The sequence below is a fragment of the Polyodon spathula genome, chromosome 58, assembly GCF_017654505.1.
Source record: "Polyodon spathula isolate WHYD16114869_AA chromosome 58, ASM1765450v1, whole genome shotgun sequence".
Classification (NCBI taxonomy): Eukaryota; Metazoa; Chordata; class Actinopteri; order Acipenseriformes; family Polyodontidae; genus Polyodon; species Polyodon spathula.
The window spans coordinates 861,754-878,213 of record NC_054591.1 but is presented as its reverse complement, the minus strand read 5'-3'; the positions used below and the strand labels follow the sequence as shown (position 1 = coordinate 878,213).

Sequence of the window (16,460 nt, the reverse complement as noted above, 5' to 3'; positions counted from 1 at the left end):
TTAATGGTTTAAAAATAGCAAGAAGCTGCAAAGAGGCTGTCATGTCACTGAGAATTATTTTTGTAATATTGTATTTATTGTATTTAAAATATTCCTTCTCTCTTGCTGTTCCCAAGCGTTGTGTTGTGCAGGGCCCCTGCTTTTGCTGGAAACTGAAAGCGTGCCGGTTTGCAAGCCGTTGACAGTGTAATAAGAGTTGTTCCTAGAGTGAGCACCAGTCATCAGAGAGGAACATGTCTGACTCTGAGAGTGTGTTTCACTGGGGAACTCCTTGCCAGCCATTCTCAGAAACACAGCCTGCTGCTTCTTCAGAAGCACTCTGTGATTCGGGTCCTTTTTAAAGGTTAATAGCTGTTGTTAATTTCTGTCTCATTTATAGAGCAGGTGAAACGGTACATGAACAAACAGATCTGTCACGGTTGTGGGTCCTTGCGTTCAAGCTGCAGTCTTCCGCAGTGTTCTCTGTGATTTGCTGTGTAGCCTGGCTTGTTGATTTATGGCTGTTGTAACTCTGTCAGTGCCTATTCCAGTCCGACTTTCTCCCAGGACCTCTCTTGAGTATCGCCTGAACCCTGAAGCCTTCCTGCCCTTCCCTTCAAACATCTAAAGCAATTGGAGGTTCCTTACACGTCTTGGAGTGTATGTAAGAAGCATTTTATTGTATCAAAATGAGCATATACAGTAGATCAAGTTCCTCTTTTTCGTCATGCATTTTTACTGTGACTGTGTGTGGGTGGAATACATACTGTAGCCTTGCGCACACTGCGGTTGCTGAAAGCTATTGAAGTTGCTTGTAAATGTAATTGTTGTCCGGCATCAAATGCTTGGGTCATCTCTGAGCCTGCCGAGGAGAGCACATCCAAACCAAACCATGCACGTGATCACAGCTGAGCCTGCCGAGGAGAGCACATTCAAACCAAACCAAACCATGCACGTCAGCCAAACCAAACCAAACCATGCACGTGATCACAGCTGAGCCTGCCGAGGCACATTCAAACCAAACCAGAGCACATTCAAACCAAACCATGCACGTGATCACAGCTGAGCCTGCCGAGGAGAGCACATTCAAACCAAACCATGCACGTGATCACAGCTGAGCCTGCCGAGGAGAGCACATTCAAACCAAACCATGCACGTGATCACAGCTGAGCCTGCCGAGGAGAGCACATTCAAACCAAACCATGCACGTGATCACAGCTGAGCCTGCCGAGGAGAGCACATTCAAACCAAACCAAACCATGCACGTGATCACAGCTGAGCCTGCCGAGGAGAGCACATTCAAACCAAACCATGCACGTGATCACAGCTGAGCCTGCCGAGGAGAGCACATTCAAACCAAACCATGCACGTGATCACAGCTGAGCCTGCCGAGGAGAGCACATTCAAACCAAACCAAACCAATCACCATGCGAGGAGAGCACATCCAAACCAAACCAAACCACGTGAACACAGCCGAGCCTGCCGAGGAGAGCACATTCAAACCAAACCAAACCATGCACGTGATCACAGCTGAGCCTGCCGAGGAGAGCACATTCAAACCAAACCAAACCATGCACGTGATCACAGCTGAGCCTGCCGAGGAGAGCACATTCAAACCAAACCATGCACGTGATCACAGCTGAGCCTGCCGAGCAGAGCACATTCAAACCAAACCAAACCATGCACGTGATCACAGCTGAGCCTGCCGAGCAGAGCACATTCAAACCAAACCATGCAGGTGAACACAGCTGAGCCTGCCGAGGAGAGCACATTCAAACCAAACCATGCACGTGAACACAGTTGAGACTGTACAGCACAAAAATATATGGGCCAAAGCATGATGCTGCATTCAAATCCCTTTTTTTCCATTTGCATTCACATTTTCAGTCAGTTTTTCTGCATAGCAGATAGCATCATTATCACCAAGTGGGCAAATGTAGCTCTGTTAAAGATTTAAAGCATGTTTTTGTATTTATTTCTGTAATTCTTATTCTCCTGTTTTTGGTGGTTCAAATTGGAGGGGCATGCAAGGGTCTTTCTTTCTGTCTCTCTCCTTCTCCTTTCTATCTGTCACACACAAGGCTACAGTAGCTCTGTATGCAGCAGAGGCTTTGATGTTAATTTTAGTTACAGTGACACTGACGCTTCCTGTGACTGGGTTAAAAGGCTCTTATTTTTGTGAAGGACAGGAGGGTTTTTTGTTTAACGAAATAGGCAATGTATTTATTCATTTTCTTATGAGACTGATCAGAGTAGCGGTCTCTGGTTAGGTCACATATCAGGGTTAGAGCAAGCAGTGCTTTCTCTCCACGCCTGCCTATTATTGTTATTGTTTGTGTTTAGCAATGCATAGACCGCCAGGGATTCAGATGAGTGTAGCAGTCCCTGCTGCTATAACAGGAGATGCAGTCTCTAAGTGATCACACAGCCTCTCTTTAGAGACCCCAGCCCCCTTGCTGCCTGTGCGAGTGCCTCACGTGTGGAATGCAGCAGTTCATTCTGCAGAGACTCCAGTGGGTTGAACTGGGCGCGCTCCAGTCTTTAAGCCTTCTTTTGAAAAGGCTTCTTGTTGTGAGTACATTGTCAGTAGCATTCTCCCTGTTTTTTGTGCAATGGTGTGAAATAGTTTGTTCTGGCTGGCCCTGGCTCCTTTGCGGTAGGCAGCACTGTCGTAGGCCAAACAAATATTATCCTTTTATACTATGAGAGAGACGAGGTGGAGCAAGCAGGATTCATAACGCAGATCAGAAATGAGAGGAAGTATTTGGCAGGCATGAGAGAGAAATGTTCTGGCATTGCCCTCCATCTTGTCTGCAGCCTTTGTGCTGAGCTGGGTCAGGAGCCAGGGCTGGGGGGGAGCCAGGGAATTCTTCAGTGATGCCATTCACCCCCCGCCCCTGGACCCCTCCTGTCCACTGCACAACATCAACAACAATCAAACCTCCCCCTCAGTAAGGCCATGCCAGCCGCACTGCTCACTGCCACACACACACAGTGCTGACCACTGCTGCATTCCTGATTGGGGCCCGAGTTTCCTTACTGATCTGGTCAAAGCTCTTTGAAGAACACTGTTGGGAATGGCTGCTCTTCCATCTTCCCAACATTCGCTTTATGCGTGCATGCCAGGCTAGCTTTTGTTTTTTGTACGGTGAGTGCCCTCTGTGATCAGCGACGACTGACGCGTTATTCAAAGGAGCCACTGTGTGCGTCCTGCTTTTCTTTCTTTTTTTTTTTTTTTCACCGCTGGAGATTTATTTGGCCCTTTTGAATTCCACTTGACCACCCAAAGTGCTGCTCACGAGAAGACGTCAGTACATCGGCTTGGCTTGCAGGGCGGGTTGCATCACACACAGAAACATTCCACTGGACGGATGACGATACAAAGGATAGCTGCAGTGTGGAAAAAAACTCCTTGCTGTTGTAGCTCTGTATAGTCAACTAGGGCAGCTTGCCCGTGCTACAGACTGACACGACCTCAAGGAATCCTGCGTGCAGAGGAGAGTTTGATTAGCAGGGCTATTATCATTCAGCTTTGTGTGTATTATTATTCCAGATTTAAAAAAAATAATAAAATAATGGCAGAGATAGACTCCTGCTCTGGGTGGTATAGCGCCCTCTACAGCTGACTGCTGGTGAGGATGTGAGCAGTGTGTGTGTCTTGGTGTGTGTGTGTGTCACGCTGCACAAAGTAAACATCTTTATTGTGTTGGCTGGGTTTCTCCTGTGTACTCAGGTACCTCATTACCTGCAATGAAACATCTGCTCCCTTCTACCTAATGTCAACATCACAGCCTGCGTGTGTGTACTGGGGGCGGCTACTGACCTGCGCTCTGCAGCCCTGCTTTGTCCCAGTGTGTCTCATGGGCTGGGTCTTGCGTTGTCAGGATGTGGTGCGTCCAGTAATAACTGTAGTAGCTGCCCGTTAATCTTCTGATGGATTAAGCTTGAAGTTGTTTAAGTGAAATATGACCTGGCTTGTCCCTTTCACTGATTCATTGTTTGCTGTGAGTGATTCAGTGCTGTGTTTGGTAAACTAATACTGCTGCTGGAGCAAGTCCATTCATTATATACATATAGATGTATGAACAAAGCATCTCAATAAAGGCTACAATGGAAAAGCTGATCATTGTTTTTTGATTGGTTGTTGGTGCACCTGAATTTAAGGTCATTTAAGGTCATTATTGGGGGACAGAGGGAGCTCCTGATGTTTATTGTCTCTCCTCCACACCGTGAGTCTGTCTGTAGCCTGTATTCGAACCCAGGACTTTCTGCTACCTACTGATTTGTGTGACATGGTTTTCACTCTCTCTCTCTCCCCCAGGGTTCCTGCTCTTCAAAGATTACTGTATGACAGAGATTGATGAGGCGATCCCGCAGCTCAAGTTCTATGAGGAGGTAAGGACCTAAACCATGACCCCTGACCCCAAACCCTGCTGTACACAGACTTTCCGTCATAGCTGACGAAAATCCCTGACTGTCAGTCTGCTGTATGACTTTCCTTCAGTTACTTTGGGTTTTTCCATGAGGATAGTCAGACTTGATTGAGTCTACCCTGATGAGAAAGAGACAGACACCTCAGTTATAAACTAACAGACACTTACAGAATAGTAACAGTGTGCTTGCGCTATAGAAGGGAAGGCAGGATGACTTGCTCCATGTCCAGACTCACTTCTACAGGCATTCATCCATTGCTACATGAAAAAGAACGCAAACGCAGTCCCTAGTGTGTCCTCTCCCCAACCCTTCTTGTCGTTTCTTTTGAAGAATGAGAATTGGTACCTATTTGGGTTCATTTTTCTAAGATGTACATAGGCAATGTAGAAGCCCTCACCCTTGTGGACTGGGCTGCGCTGGAGATCTCTGCTGTGTGAAGGTGGATATGGAAAGGTTGATTATAATGTCAGCAGTCTGTCTGCACACCCAGTAACGGCCTCGAGGAGACTCCAGGGGATCTTCCGCATGCAAACCCTGAAGGCGCTGGTTGTTGATTTGGGTCAGTCAATGTGATTTGATTGAACCCAGCAGGCTGGGACATGTGGGTGACGGGTTGCTATCCACAGAGCTCCCCTTCACAGGCCAGTTCAGGAGAGGGCTGCTGGAGGAGTGGATCTGCGCATGTCTGAGGCCTGAGCAGCATTCCCACCTCGGAGGACATGAAAAGAGAGAGGGGAGAGGAGAAATCAAAAATACCTCCCAATCCTCCACCCCCACCTTGTCAGAACAAGGATCACTGTGTGTAACCTGCTTGTTCTCTTACTGTTGCCTAGCAACCTCAGCTACCCTCCCCAGCGTCCTGCTCAGACACTGACCGTCCCAGGCTGGCAGGCGGAGTGGGTTCATCGCTGCTCGATGACATCACTGTCAAGTGAGTTACCATGGAGAGAGGAGGAGTGTGGCACAGTGAGACGAGAGCGATTTGAAAAGATTGAGATGGATGAGAGCAGGGTGGAGATGAGAGGGAGGGAGATGGAGAGCGCCCCACTTCAGTGCTGTGCAGCGTCTCCTAATTAGAGGCACTGACTCACACAGAGTGCGCGCACTTTCACAGCGCAGCAGTTCACCGTGTCTGTGGGGAGGGTACTGATCATATCCTGGATTAATAACAGAAACATCTGCGCACTGAATATAAAGAAAAAGAAGAAAAAGGGGAAGCCGCGGTGTTTCTAGCGCTTGCTGTAGCAGTGCTAGCGGCTGCTGTTGTGTAAATGTTTATAGCTCCTGAGCAGTGCTTTGGAGATGAGCAGCGCTGAGATGGATCATGTGAGCGGGCTAATATGATAGAACTGACCTCTCATCAGTTATAATGAGTAGCTTTGACACGGCAGGGTAATCTCATTTGTAGCAGCGCCGGTGGTGATGGGGAGCCTTTTGCTGTTACTGCTTACCAGGGAATAAATATCCACCTGGGAATCTCCAGGAGAGATCATAGATCCTGCTTGGCGGCTGGAATCGTGCTCTCTGGCCCCGAGCACTCAGCTCTGCACTTACTGATTGGGAAAAGAAACCGTAAGCGAGGAGGAAATACAGCTTGACAAATGTGTAGCTGCTTGTGCACTTAATGACCGGAGTATAGTACTCACACACAGACACTCTCACACTCTCCTCCGAAACATAGGCAGCGTCGAAAAGCTCTGTCCCAAAACACATTTGTATATGAATTAATAAAATGCTTGCAGCGTATTTATTGCTAGAAATTGCTTGCTGTGTGCAGTACAGGCAAGTTTCTGTCTGCACATATTTATACACCTCTGTCTCTCTGTGCTCTGTCTCTCTGTGCTCTGTCTCTCTGCTGTCTCTGTGCTCTGTCTCTCTGCTCTCTCTGTGCTCTGTCTCTCTGTGCTCTGTCTCTCTGCTCTCTGTGCTCTGTCTCTCTGCTCTCTCTGTGCTCTGTCTCTCTGCTGTCTCTGTGCTCTGTCTCTCTGCTCTGTCTCTCTGCTCTGTCTCTCTGCTCTCTCTGCTCTGTCTCTCTGCTCTCTGTGCTCTGTCTCTCTGCTCTCTCTCTGCTCTGTCTCTCTGCTCTCTCTCTGCTCTGTCTCTCTGCTCTCTCTCTGCTCTGTCTCTCTGCTCTCTCTCTGCTCTGTCTCTCTGCTCTCTCTCTGCTCTGTCTCTCTGCTCTCTCTCTGCTCTGTCTCTCTGCTCTCTCTCTGCTCTGTCTCTCTGCTCTCTCTCTGCTCTGTCTCTCTGCTCTCTCTGTGCTCTGTCTCTCTGCTCTCTCTGTGCTCTGTCTCTCTGCTGTCTCTCTGCTCTGTCTCTCTGCTCTCTCTCTGCTCTGTCTCTCTGCTCTCTCTCTGCTGTCTCTCTGCTCTGTCTCTCTGCTGTCTCTCTGCTCTGTCTCTCTGCTCTCTCTGTGCTCTGTCTCTCTGCTCTCTCTGTGCTCTGTCTCTCTGCTGTCTCTCTGCTCTGTCTCTCTGCTCTGTCTCTCTGCTCTCTCTGCTCTGTCTCTCTGCTGTCTCTGTGCTCTGTCTCTTTGCTCTCTCTGTGCTCTGTCTCTCTGCTCTCTGTGCTCTGTCTCTCTGCTGTCTCTCTGCTCTGTCTCTCTGCTCTCTCTGCTCTGTCTCTCTGCTCTCTCTGTGCTCTGTCTCTTTGCTCTCTCTGTGCTCTGTCGCTTTTTTTGGTTTCTGCTTCATTTTGTACTTTCACTTCCGCAGTTCACGGTCACTAATGGAATTCACCGTCCTACTGGGCTGTCGAGTGCATGAGCTGAAATGCACAGGAATGTGTTTAAAAACGAATGATATTAAAATCTATACTTGAATATTTATTTTTTTCTCCCTCCAGATAAAGGAATATGAGAAGCTGGACTCCGAAGAGGACCGCCAGTGTAGAAGCCGACAGATTTATGATAAATACATCATGAAAGAGCTGCTGTCCTGCTCCCATGTGAGTGCACTGTGGGCTGGGATCATAGTCTGCATAGATAATAATAGCAGGTACAGCCTAGTGGTTAGAGAGGAGGACTGGGGGCCAGGGGATTCAGTGTGCCTTGATTCAGGGAGGCAGCATTCAGTAGCCACTCAAACTTAGAAAGCCTGTGCAAACATCATTAGACGTCAGTGCAACCCAGTAAACCTTGCAGTGTGCAGGGCTGATACTGTGTTGCAGCATTGCCTCACTGCCTCCTTGTCTCTTGTGTTTTCTCTCTCAGCCCTTTTCAAAGAAAGCTGTAGACCACGTGCAAACTCACCTGGCCAAGAAGCAGGTGCCCCCCACGCTATTTCAGGTAAGCCCTCCTGGTCACCTCTCCCTCAATCACCTGGGAGTTTTCCTTCAGTGCTGTTTGAAACAATGGCAGCTTACTCTACGTGGGAGCTACTTTTGATATGTCAAGACGCTTTCTCTTTGTTGTTTGTTTGCCTGGGGGTTTTTTGTAGGTTATTTATGTATTTTTCTGCTGGGAGAGGATGTACGGCAAGTGGTGAGGTCACAGACTTCAATTAAAGATTTTCAACAACAGACAAAAAAAACGAGATGGCTCCTGAAAAGCAAAAAAATACACAACTGTTTGTGGGGGAAGGGAAACAGAACCGAAATAGTATCGAAATTACCACGGGTTAAAAAAATGCATTTAACGAAATGTAATTTTATCACACATTAAATGTGTTGACACTAACATGCCTTTTTTGGGTTTTTTTCTCTTGTCTGTACTGCACCAGCCCACCAAAAGAGTCCCTGTTGTGTGGCGGAAGAATGAAAAAGCAGTGCTGTGTTACAAGCAGCACCCTGTATGGCAGTGCTGCTTGTGCAAGACGCAATCTTGTCGTCTCGCTGTCATCACTTCAGGCCACACGAGTAGACAATTTGAATAACATTCTGCAGTCAGGAAGAGACGTTGGCAGCCTGTGAATCTATAAATAATCCAGAGACACAGAGAATAGGGGCAGCCTTCAGAAAAACAGGAACTGCAACACTGGTTGTATAGCCAGTCAGGATTACTCACAATGCATAATAGCATTGGATTCAGTTCGTTTACAGACACACACCAGGATTATAGCAGCTAGCAGGGTCCTGGAACTCACAACACAAATAGAAATGGAAGTCTGTTTGGGGTGGTGTTCTTGTTATGAGCACAGTGTGTAGAAGACTGATGTCATCCCCCCTTGTTTATTCACAGAGCAGGGATAGCACAAGCAGTGCCAATCTGCTTTTACTGTATAGTGAAAAGACGCTATGCAATTGAGAGTGGCACGGTATTACCATGGAGCTGGACTGTAGTGATGGAGCAGTTCAGTCTCTCATCACCAGTCTCGTTTCAGTGTGCGATTCGGAGCCCAGGTCTCCAGTGAAGAAGGGCTTGTGTGTTCACCTGTTGCCCCTCTGCTCTTGAGTATCCAGGGTGTGTCCTCTCCCTGCTAGGAACCAGTCTGATTGCATTCTTGTTCTTGTCTTTCTCCCTGCAGCCGTACATAGAAGAGATCTGTGACAGTCTACGGGGGAAGATATTTCAGAAGTTCATAGAGAGGTTTGTACAGGACTAGGTAAAGAGTAAAGAACATTGTGTCAAATGACATTGTAATGTGTAAACCCTGCCTAACAATAGAGGAGATCTTCTCTCTTATATTATTATTGCAGGTCGCACTAATAATTATTGGAATTATTATTATTATTATTATTATTATTATTATTATTATTATTAATAATAATAATATTATTAGACTGTTGCAGGGCCCAGTGCACATGATCACCCTGAGACTGCAGCCAAGGCTGGGAATGAAAGGGTTACTAACCTGGGATCGGGTTTCAAAGATATCTCGCTGAGTCTCCTCTTCTCGTTTTTCTTACAGTGACAAATTCACCCGCTTTTGCCAGTGGAAGAATGTAGAGCTAAACATCCATGTAAGTGAGCCTTCCCCTCCCTCCTCCTGCAAGCTGTCAGCTGCAGTCCATGGGAACCACTGGCTAGCCAGGATTGTCCACCTTGCCCTAGTTCTGTTTTCTATACATTTGTAATTTGTAGTGTGCTCTGATGGCACCCAAGAGCTTGAGAACTGCTTCTAGTGCAGTGAACAGCAGTGCAGATTCAAGAGCGATATTCACGTCCCGGTTTTAATGAAAAACCTGGATTGCCGGTGGCCCCCGAGGGCTGGTACTGCTCTGAGAAGCCAGGCTATAAACCCGCCCCTCCCTGTAGATTTCCTGTGTGGCCTGTCTTCTCGTTGAGTTTTGTTTGGGAATTAATTGTGTTGGGCGGCGGTCTGTTTGTTGCTGTCTGCAGCATTAGTCAGCAAAGCCAGCTCTGATATTTCTATAGTCTGTATCCAGCTAGAAGCAGAACAAGTGGCTTTTACCTGTAGAGCAGCCTGAAATCTGTGCCAGTACTGGGTCTTGCTACAGATCTGCACCATGCTATTAACATCCACCAGAGTTTTTATTTAAACTAGGATGAGACCAACCACACAAGGAAGTGAGTAATACGCTTTATTAAAAATAGAACTCTTCAGCCAGATACTCGTGAATAATTTATTGCAGTACAGCAATAAAAACAAAATCAAATATCATTAGAAATTTAACTCCCGTGCTTGTGAGATCAAATAACCGGGCTGAAACAAACAAACAAAAGCAATCAACAGTGAGCATTCGTGGACAAGTGGCTGTGTTCAGAAGTAATTTAATTGAGCGGTTGAAGAGACAATGGGAGTCTTCACGGACAGCCGGCGCGCTGCTGTCAGTCCTGCTGAGGGTGTCAGCCTGGCTGTGTGCCTGACGCAGTGGGCAGGGCAGGATGACTGCTGCAACAGCAGATGAGAGAGAGGGGCAGGAAAAATCAGATGTTAATTTAATGGAGCTAATGTTTGCTATCTTGTGAGAGACCGGGCTATTGAAATTGTCTCATCACATGGGGCTCCCGAGGAGCGCATCCAGTAAAGGCGCTCCGCATGGAGTGCAGGATGCGCCCTACAGCCTGGAGATCACTGGTTCGAGTCCAGGTTATGCCATTGCTGATCGTGGCTGGGAGTTTCCTGGGGGCGGTGCACAATTGACCGAGCGCCGCCCGGGTGGGGAGGCAGGGTAATCCTTAGTTTGTTGCACACCAGCGACTCTTGTGGCCGATAGGGCACCTGCAGGTGTGCGGTGGAGCCATTCAGATCTGTGTTGTCCTCCAGCACTGTGGTCTGGTGGCTTCACTGCAGACCTGCAAGCGAAGACGGCTTGGCAGGACACGTTTTGTATTTTTATTTATTAATTTTTTTTCTGTAAATTGTCTCATCACAAATGCATAAGCAAAGTCAAGATTTCATTGTGCATACAGCAATATAATATTTAATTTTTCTTTACAATATTATTTAAGGAATGTCTGCCCCCTTCTCCTGGCACTGTCCTTGTCACCTCTAAACAGCGTATTGAAATCACAATGAACCATAGTCTTAAAATAGCAAAACAGTGTCGCCCTGTAATTGGGGCACACTGCATTATATAAGTCTAGTTCACGTCCTATCCCTAACAAACTAGGACAGAACAACAGAGCAGTGCTCCTCAGCCCCTGGACCTCAAGGTAGCTTTGAGATTTAAGCAGAGGGACTGTCAATGATAATTGCAGGACTCTGATCCCGTGCTTCCACAGGGACTGTTTCATTGCTGGTTCTACAGTATGGGGTAACGGTGGTGTTGCTGTTCTGTGTGTTTTCCAGTTAACGATGAATGACTTCAGTGTGCACCGGATCATTGGTCGAGGGGGCTTTGGGGAGGTGTATGGCTGCCGGAAAGCAGACACTGGAAAAATGTAAGTTTCCCTTCAGTTTGTTAACATGCCATTTAACACAGGGATTCGCATTGCATAGCAGTTAGAACAGAGTTTTGCATGAGCTTACCTAGCTCTTCAGCAAGGTAACCTCAGTTTTTCAAGGCAGGGTCAGATTGCAGGCGCTGTGATGTGTGCTGTTGATTTTGCAGGTACGCCATGAAGTGTCTGGACAAGAAGAGGATCAAGATGAAGCAGGGCGAGACACTGGCTCTGAACGAGAGGATCATGCTGTCCCTCGTCAGCACAGGGGTGAGTGCAGGGACACCTGGATCTTAGGGTGTAACACCGGGGAAAGCCAGACAGACAGGCACAGGTAGACTGATTAAATGGACAGACAGTTCGGTTGAAATATGACTTCCTTACCTTCAGATCAGAAACACTGCAGCCTGTATCCCGGTTCAGGGCTGAAGACCAGCCTCCTCGCACTGTGTTTTAATTTCAGCCTGTATCCCAATCCAGGGCTGCAGACCAGCCTCCTCGCACTGTGCTTTAATTCCAGTGGACAGCGGGACAGGGCAGAGGAAGGCCAAGCTGGTATTAAAGCATTCCTTGTCTGCTTCCCACATGGATTTTAATTTCTCTTGCCAGTTTTCTAGATGGGGCTGGAAAAAAGAAGGGGGATTATAATTACTAGCAAGGGAATAGGAGCTTCTCACTTGGCACTTCCTGCGTGGGTTCTCGTGTGTTTAGAGCTGGCACTGCAATGAGCTTTCAGCACAGCTGCCATTCAGCGTGGGCATTTAGAACAGACTGAAGCCAGCATTAGCTGTGATCTCCATGGATCAGCCCTGGCAGGCCTGTCTGCAGCATGCAGTGGATCTCATTGAACTACAGCAAGCTCCGTGCCATGGACACTGACATCACTTCTAGTGCTTTGGCAGTTCGGTGGGTGAGGCAAGGGGTTCTAGTGGGTACATGCCCCCAGTAAAAACAAGATCTTGTTGAAATGCATGCTGTTTTCACAAGTCTGTTCGCTAAATGCTGTGGATGTTTGAGATGCTGGAGTCCAGAGAGTCCAGGCTGCTTGCTGTAGCTGGCCAGCTATGTTCTGTAGTGTTGTGCCCTGACCGGCTTCTGCTCTCCCCTCTTCCTCCCAGGACTGCCCCTTCATCGTGTGCATGACCTACGCCTTCCACACGCCGGACAAGCTGTGCTTCATCCTCGACCTCATGAACGGTAAGACCCGGGGGTTGGGGCAGCCTGTAGTAATCACCGTTCTCTGATTCATCTTTACAGAAAACAGGGAACGCTTTACTGAAGATAATTAAAGATACAACATGTTGTTTTGTTTCCTTTTCAAGGCTAGAAAATGCACCTTTGACTGTTTTAAAACCCCCAGGTTGCTGGGTGTCAGCCTGTGTGAGTGGCGGTGTCTGACTCCCTCTCCCTGTGTGTTTGCTTGCAGGGGGGGACCTGCACTATCACCTGTCCCAGCACGGGGTCTTCTCTGAGAAGGAGATGAGGTTCTACGCAGCAGAGATCATCCTGGGGCTGGAGCACATGCACAACCGATTCGTGGTCTACCGGGACCTTAAGGCAAGTCCTGCTGACACCAAGCCTTCCTTCCTTCCTTCCTTCCTTCCTTCTACATCAGTTTTAACCCCTGGGGGTCTCAGCAAAGTGACATTTCTACAGTGTCTTTCATGACGAACCCGGGCGCTACTGCATCAATACTGTAATAATGATAATACTAATTAAAGAAATGCTTTGAGTTTGTTCATTAAGTGAGTGCTACTTTTCTGTCTCTTCCAGCCTGCGAACATCCTGTTGGACGAGCACGGTCACGTCAGGATATCTGACCTGGGTCTGGCCTGTGATTTCTCCAAGAAGAAGCCTCACGCCAGCGTGTGAGTACTGACACTGCACCCTGTCCGCAGTGAGAGGAAACCCCATCCCCTTTAACTCAGAACTACGTGATTGCAGTCCTCTGCCTTTGATATTGCACACTGGCACTGCAACTAGGGGTGCTGGGTTCTGTTGAATTTCCTAAACGTTTCAATTTTACACTATTAACATAGTGGGAATTTTGGCAACCTATTAAAACATTGACATGAATGACAATGAAATCATGACAAGCCCTCCAATCAGAGTGCTGTTACTTCTTAATGCTAAACTGCAATATTAATGTGGATGAGTCTGCATGTGTACAGTATGTTATTTGTATATGGAATAATAACGCTGCACACTTCCTACAATACAGACTCTACAGCAGACCTCTATTTGGCATCATTGACAGTGCTTAGTCGTTTAGGATCTACCGATTTAACTCTAAGCTATTAACTGTAACGGGCATGATAGCGTTTCAATTTCAAGGCAGTGGAGCAGGCATTGAAAGAGGCGCTTGTGGAACAGTGTTCCTCTGAATAAGAAGCTGCTGTGCTTTCGCTCCTGTTGTCTGAGGGAGTGTTAAGGCGCTGGGTGAATGATTAACCCTGCTTGTGTGTGTTTTGTTGGCAGCGGCACACACGGGTACATGGCTCCAGAGGTGCTCCAGAAAGGCACGGCCTACGACAGCAGCGCCGACTGGTTCTCGCTCGGCTGCATGCTCTTCAAGCTGCTGCGAGGGTGAGTCGCTCCTGCTCCGATTCATTCCTCCTCTGTAGGCAGGGCTCACATGGGGGACATGTCTCCTGCACACTGCAGCAGCCCTAACACTTTGATTTCTCAATAATGTGTTGGTATTAGCACTAGCAGTCTCCACAAAGACCCAGCGGAAACACCAATCAACTGAGCCAGCGATGGGGTGCAATGCATTGTGGTTGATCTCAAGCAGAGAGGAGAGGGCAGAGCCCAGTAGTGAAGAACACTGTGTTTATTTTTAATTGTATTACTATATGCCCCAACTACAGAAACTGAACCCCCCCACACTTTTAAAACCAAAGTTATGTCGCTGCCTCCCAACGATTGTGGCCGTGCTTTTTTTTTTGGGTGGTTTAAGTACAAGCCTGTACATACTGTTCTGTAGTGCATGGTATACATTCAAGTCACAGCCTCCCAGCTCCCAGCCTCCCACACTTTCATACCCCTCCCAGTCCCTGAGATCAGTGTTGGCATGTTTGTTGGTTTTGATGTTTTCATCTAAAGGGCAGTTGGGTCTGATCCAGGGGAGCAGCAGGGCGGGCTGGCTGTGTCGCAGGCTTCCTCTGGGGGGACGGCTCATTGATGTTGGAGAGCCTTGAAGTTTTGTTAAGAGCTAAAAGTCAGAGTCACTGGGCACATCAAAGCAGGAGAGCTGGGAGAGGGGAGGGGGGGGGCTGCTTGTGCAGTAGAACCAGACTCTTTGTTGGTAGCCTGGCGGATTTAACCTCTTAATGCCCAAAGACCAGGAGCTAGGTGAGGTGTCGTGATCAGTAGAGGTTTATGCCACTAAGATACAAGTTTAAAAATCACAGCGGAAAAACAGTGGCACAGGTGGAATAAAACCCAGGAGTGAATGCAGGGTTCTTGTGGTCAGGATTGAGATGCAGTAAGATCTAGGAGTGAATGCAGAGTTCTTGTGGTCAGGATTGAGATGGCAGTAAGACCTAGGAGTGAATGCAGGGTTGTTGTGGTCAGGATTGAGATGCATTAGCCTGCCTGTCACTGTCCCTGACTCTTCGTGACCGTCAAGCACAAAACAAGCCCCTAAGAGCAGCCGTGCAGGAAGCTGTGGAGCCGAGGCAGTCTTCACTGAGCCTGATTATTCCCCCGCTGTGTTCAGTGGAAATAATAAGAAAAAATAAACAAGGGCTTGTGTTTCTGTGTTCCTCCTGCAGTCACAGTCCTTTTCGGCAGCACAAAACCAAAGACAAGCATGAGATTGACCGCATGACTCTCACAATGGTAAGGAGACTGTCCAGACATGTTGTTTTATTTTCTTGCCTTTTAGTCCAATATTAATAAAAAATGCAATATTATTGAAAGTCTTGTAGTGTGGGCTAGCAGAGAATTGCCTGCATTAAAGTGGATTTCGTCGATGCACTCTTTTGGATAAAGGGGTTCACCTGTACTTTTTATTTCCAGTTCAGTTGAATTGTGCGGGGCAGGCTAGTTAGATATCAAGGCAGGTTTTGCCGTGCTAGCGGGTGTTGGATAGTATTTGTAGCCGGCCCTGTGCTTTGCCCCTCAGAATGTGGAGCTGCCGGACTCGTTTTCCCCGGAGTTGAAGTCTCAGCTGGAGGGCCTCCTGCAGCGGGATGTGGCTAAGAGGCTGGGCTGCCTGGGCCGGGGGTGAGTCTGCCTGCACTGCGCTGATGAAGGGATGAGGCCTGGTTGCGTTTCCACACACCTGAGTCTGCACCATTTGAACATTTCGTTAGAGTTTTGCCTCCTCACACTTTTTGGATCCAGATTTAGTATTCCAAATTTGTGTGGTTTTTTTTATTGAAACAAGTTTGTTCTTGGGAATGCTTGATATGCACCATTTTGTTTAACAGTACATCCTCTTAAAACACACAACAACAAAGCAATTACAAACCAGAAGACTGTAGTACATGGCAACTAAGTAGCACAGTCTAGCACAGCACCCTCTAGTGCAGAGGAGGAAGATTACAGGCATTGCACAGCATTGCTGTTCCATGCATGCACTGGCAGGGCAGCTTCCCCTTTTTCTTTGAAATACAGTACAGCTGCATTTGGGATTCAGACATTGACTGTTCCTCTGTTGTCTCCTGCAGAGCCCATGAAGTGAAAGAGCACCCTTTCTTCAAAGGGATTGACTGGCAGCAAGTCTATTTACAGAAGGTGATCCCTTTATTTACCCTCTCACAGATGTACTTCCTTATCTGCTTAATCATTTACCTCCGGTGTGTGTAAGGTGTGGCCTCCCTCTGCTACAGTTCCTCTGTGTGTGTGTGTGTTGTGGGTTCTCTTCTCTGTGTTGATTGTTTGCTCTCTTTCTCTCTCTGCTCCAGTACCCTCCACCTTTGATCCCTCCCCGAGGAGAGGTGAACGCTGCTGATGCCTTTGACATCGGCTCCTTCGACGAGGAAGACACCAAAGGCATCAAGGTATCCAGCTCCCTCTCTCTGCTCCTTGTCCCCACACTCTCTTGAGTCCCCTCTGTCTCACTGTCTCTCTCTGTGGTTCAGCTGCTGGACAGCGATCAGGAGCTCTATAAGAACTTCCCACTGGTGATCTCGGAGCGCTGGCAGCAGGAAGTGGCGGAGACGGTGTACGAGGCAGTGAATGCCGACACAGAAAAGAACGAGGCGAGGAAGCGTGCCAAGAACAAGCAGCTGGGCCACGAGGAGGGTGAGTGCAC

The 16,460-nt window shown here is 47.9% G+C and overlaps 1 protein-coding gene across 1 annotated transcript in view; it reads left to right on the top strand.

The window, feature by feature from the left end:
• The first annotated feature begins 623 nt into the window (after window positions 1-623).
• The window catches only part of LOC121307723 (beta-adrenergic receptor kinase 2), a 16,530-nt gene continuing 693 nt past the window's right edge, over window positions 624-16,460 (top strand). Inside the window, exons 1-17 of the mRNA XM_041239974.1 lie at window positions 624-643; window positions 4,301-4,374; window positions 7,258-7,359; window positions 7,625-7,699; window positions 8,877-8,938; window positions 9,261-9,312; window positions 11,106-11,197; window positions 11,368-11,467; window positions 12,316-12,394; window positions 12,624-12,754; window positions 12,971-13,065; window positions 13,676-13,783; window positions 14,974-15,040; window positions 15,327-15,427; window positions 15,874-15,940; window positions 16,111-16,206; window positions 16,288-16,450. Coding sequence (XP_041095908.1) covers window positions 4,327-4,374; window positions 7,258-7,359; window positions 7,625-7,699; window positions 8,877-8,938; window positions 9,261-9,312; window positions 11,106-11,197; window positions 11,368-11,467; window positions 12,316-12,394; window positions 12,624-12,754; window positions 12,971-13,065; window positions 13,676-13,783; window positions 14,974-15,040; window positions 15,327-15,427; window positions 15,874-15,940; window positions 16,111-16,206; window positions 16,288-16,450 — 1,438 coding nt within the window. The 5' untranslated portion in view covers window positions 624-643; window positions 4,301-4,326. The remainder of the gene's footprint in view (window positions 644-4,300; window positions 4,375-7,257; window positions 7,360-7,624; window positions 7,700-8,876; window positions 8,939-9,260; window positions 9,313-11,105; window positions 11,198-11,367; window positions 11,468-12,315; window positions 12,395-12,623; window positions 12,755-12,970; window positions 13,066-13,675; window positions 13,784-14,973; window positions 15,041-15,326; window positions 15,428-15,873; window positions 15,941-16,110; window positions 16,207-16,287; window positions 16,451-16,460) is intronic.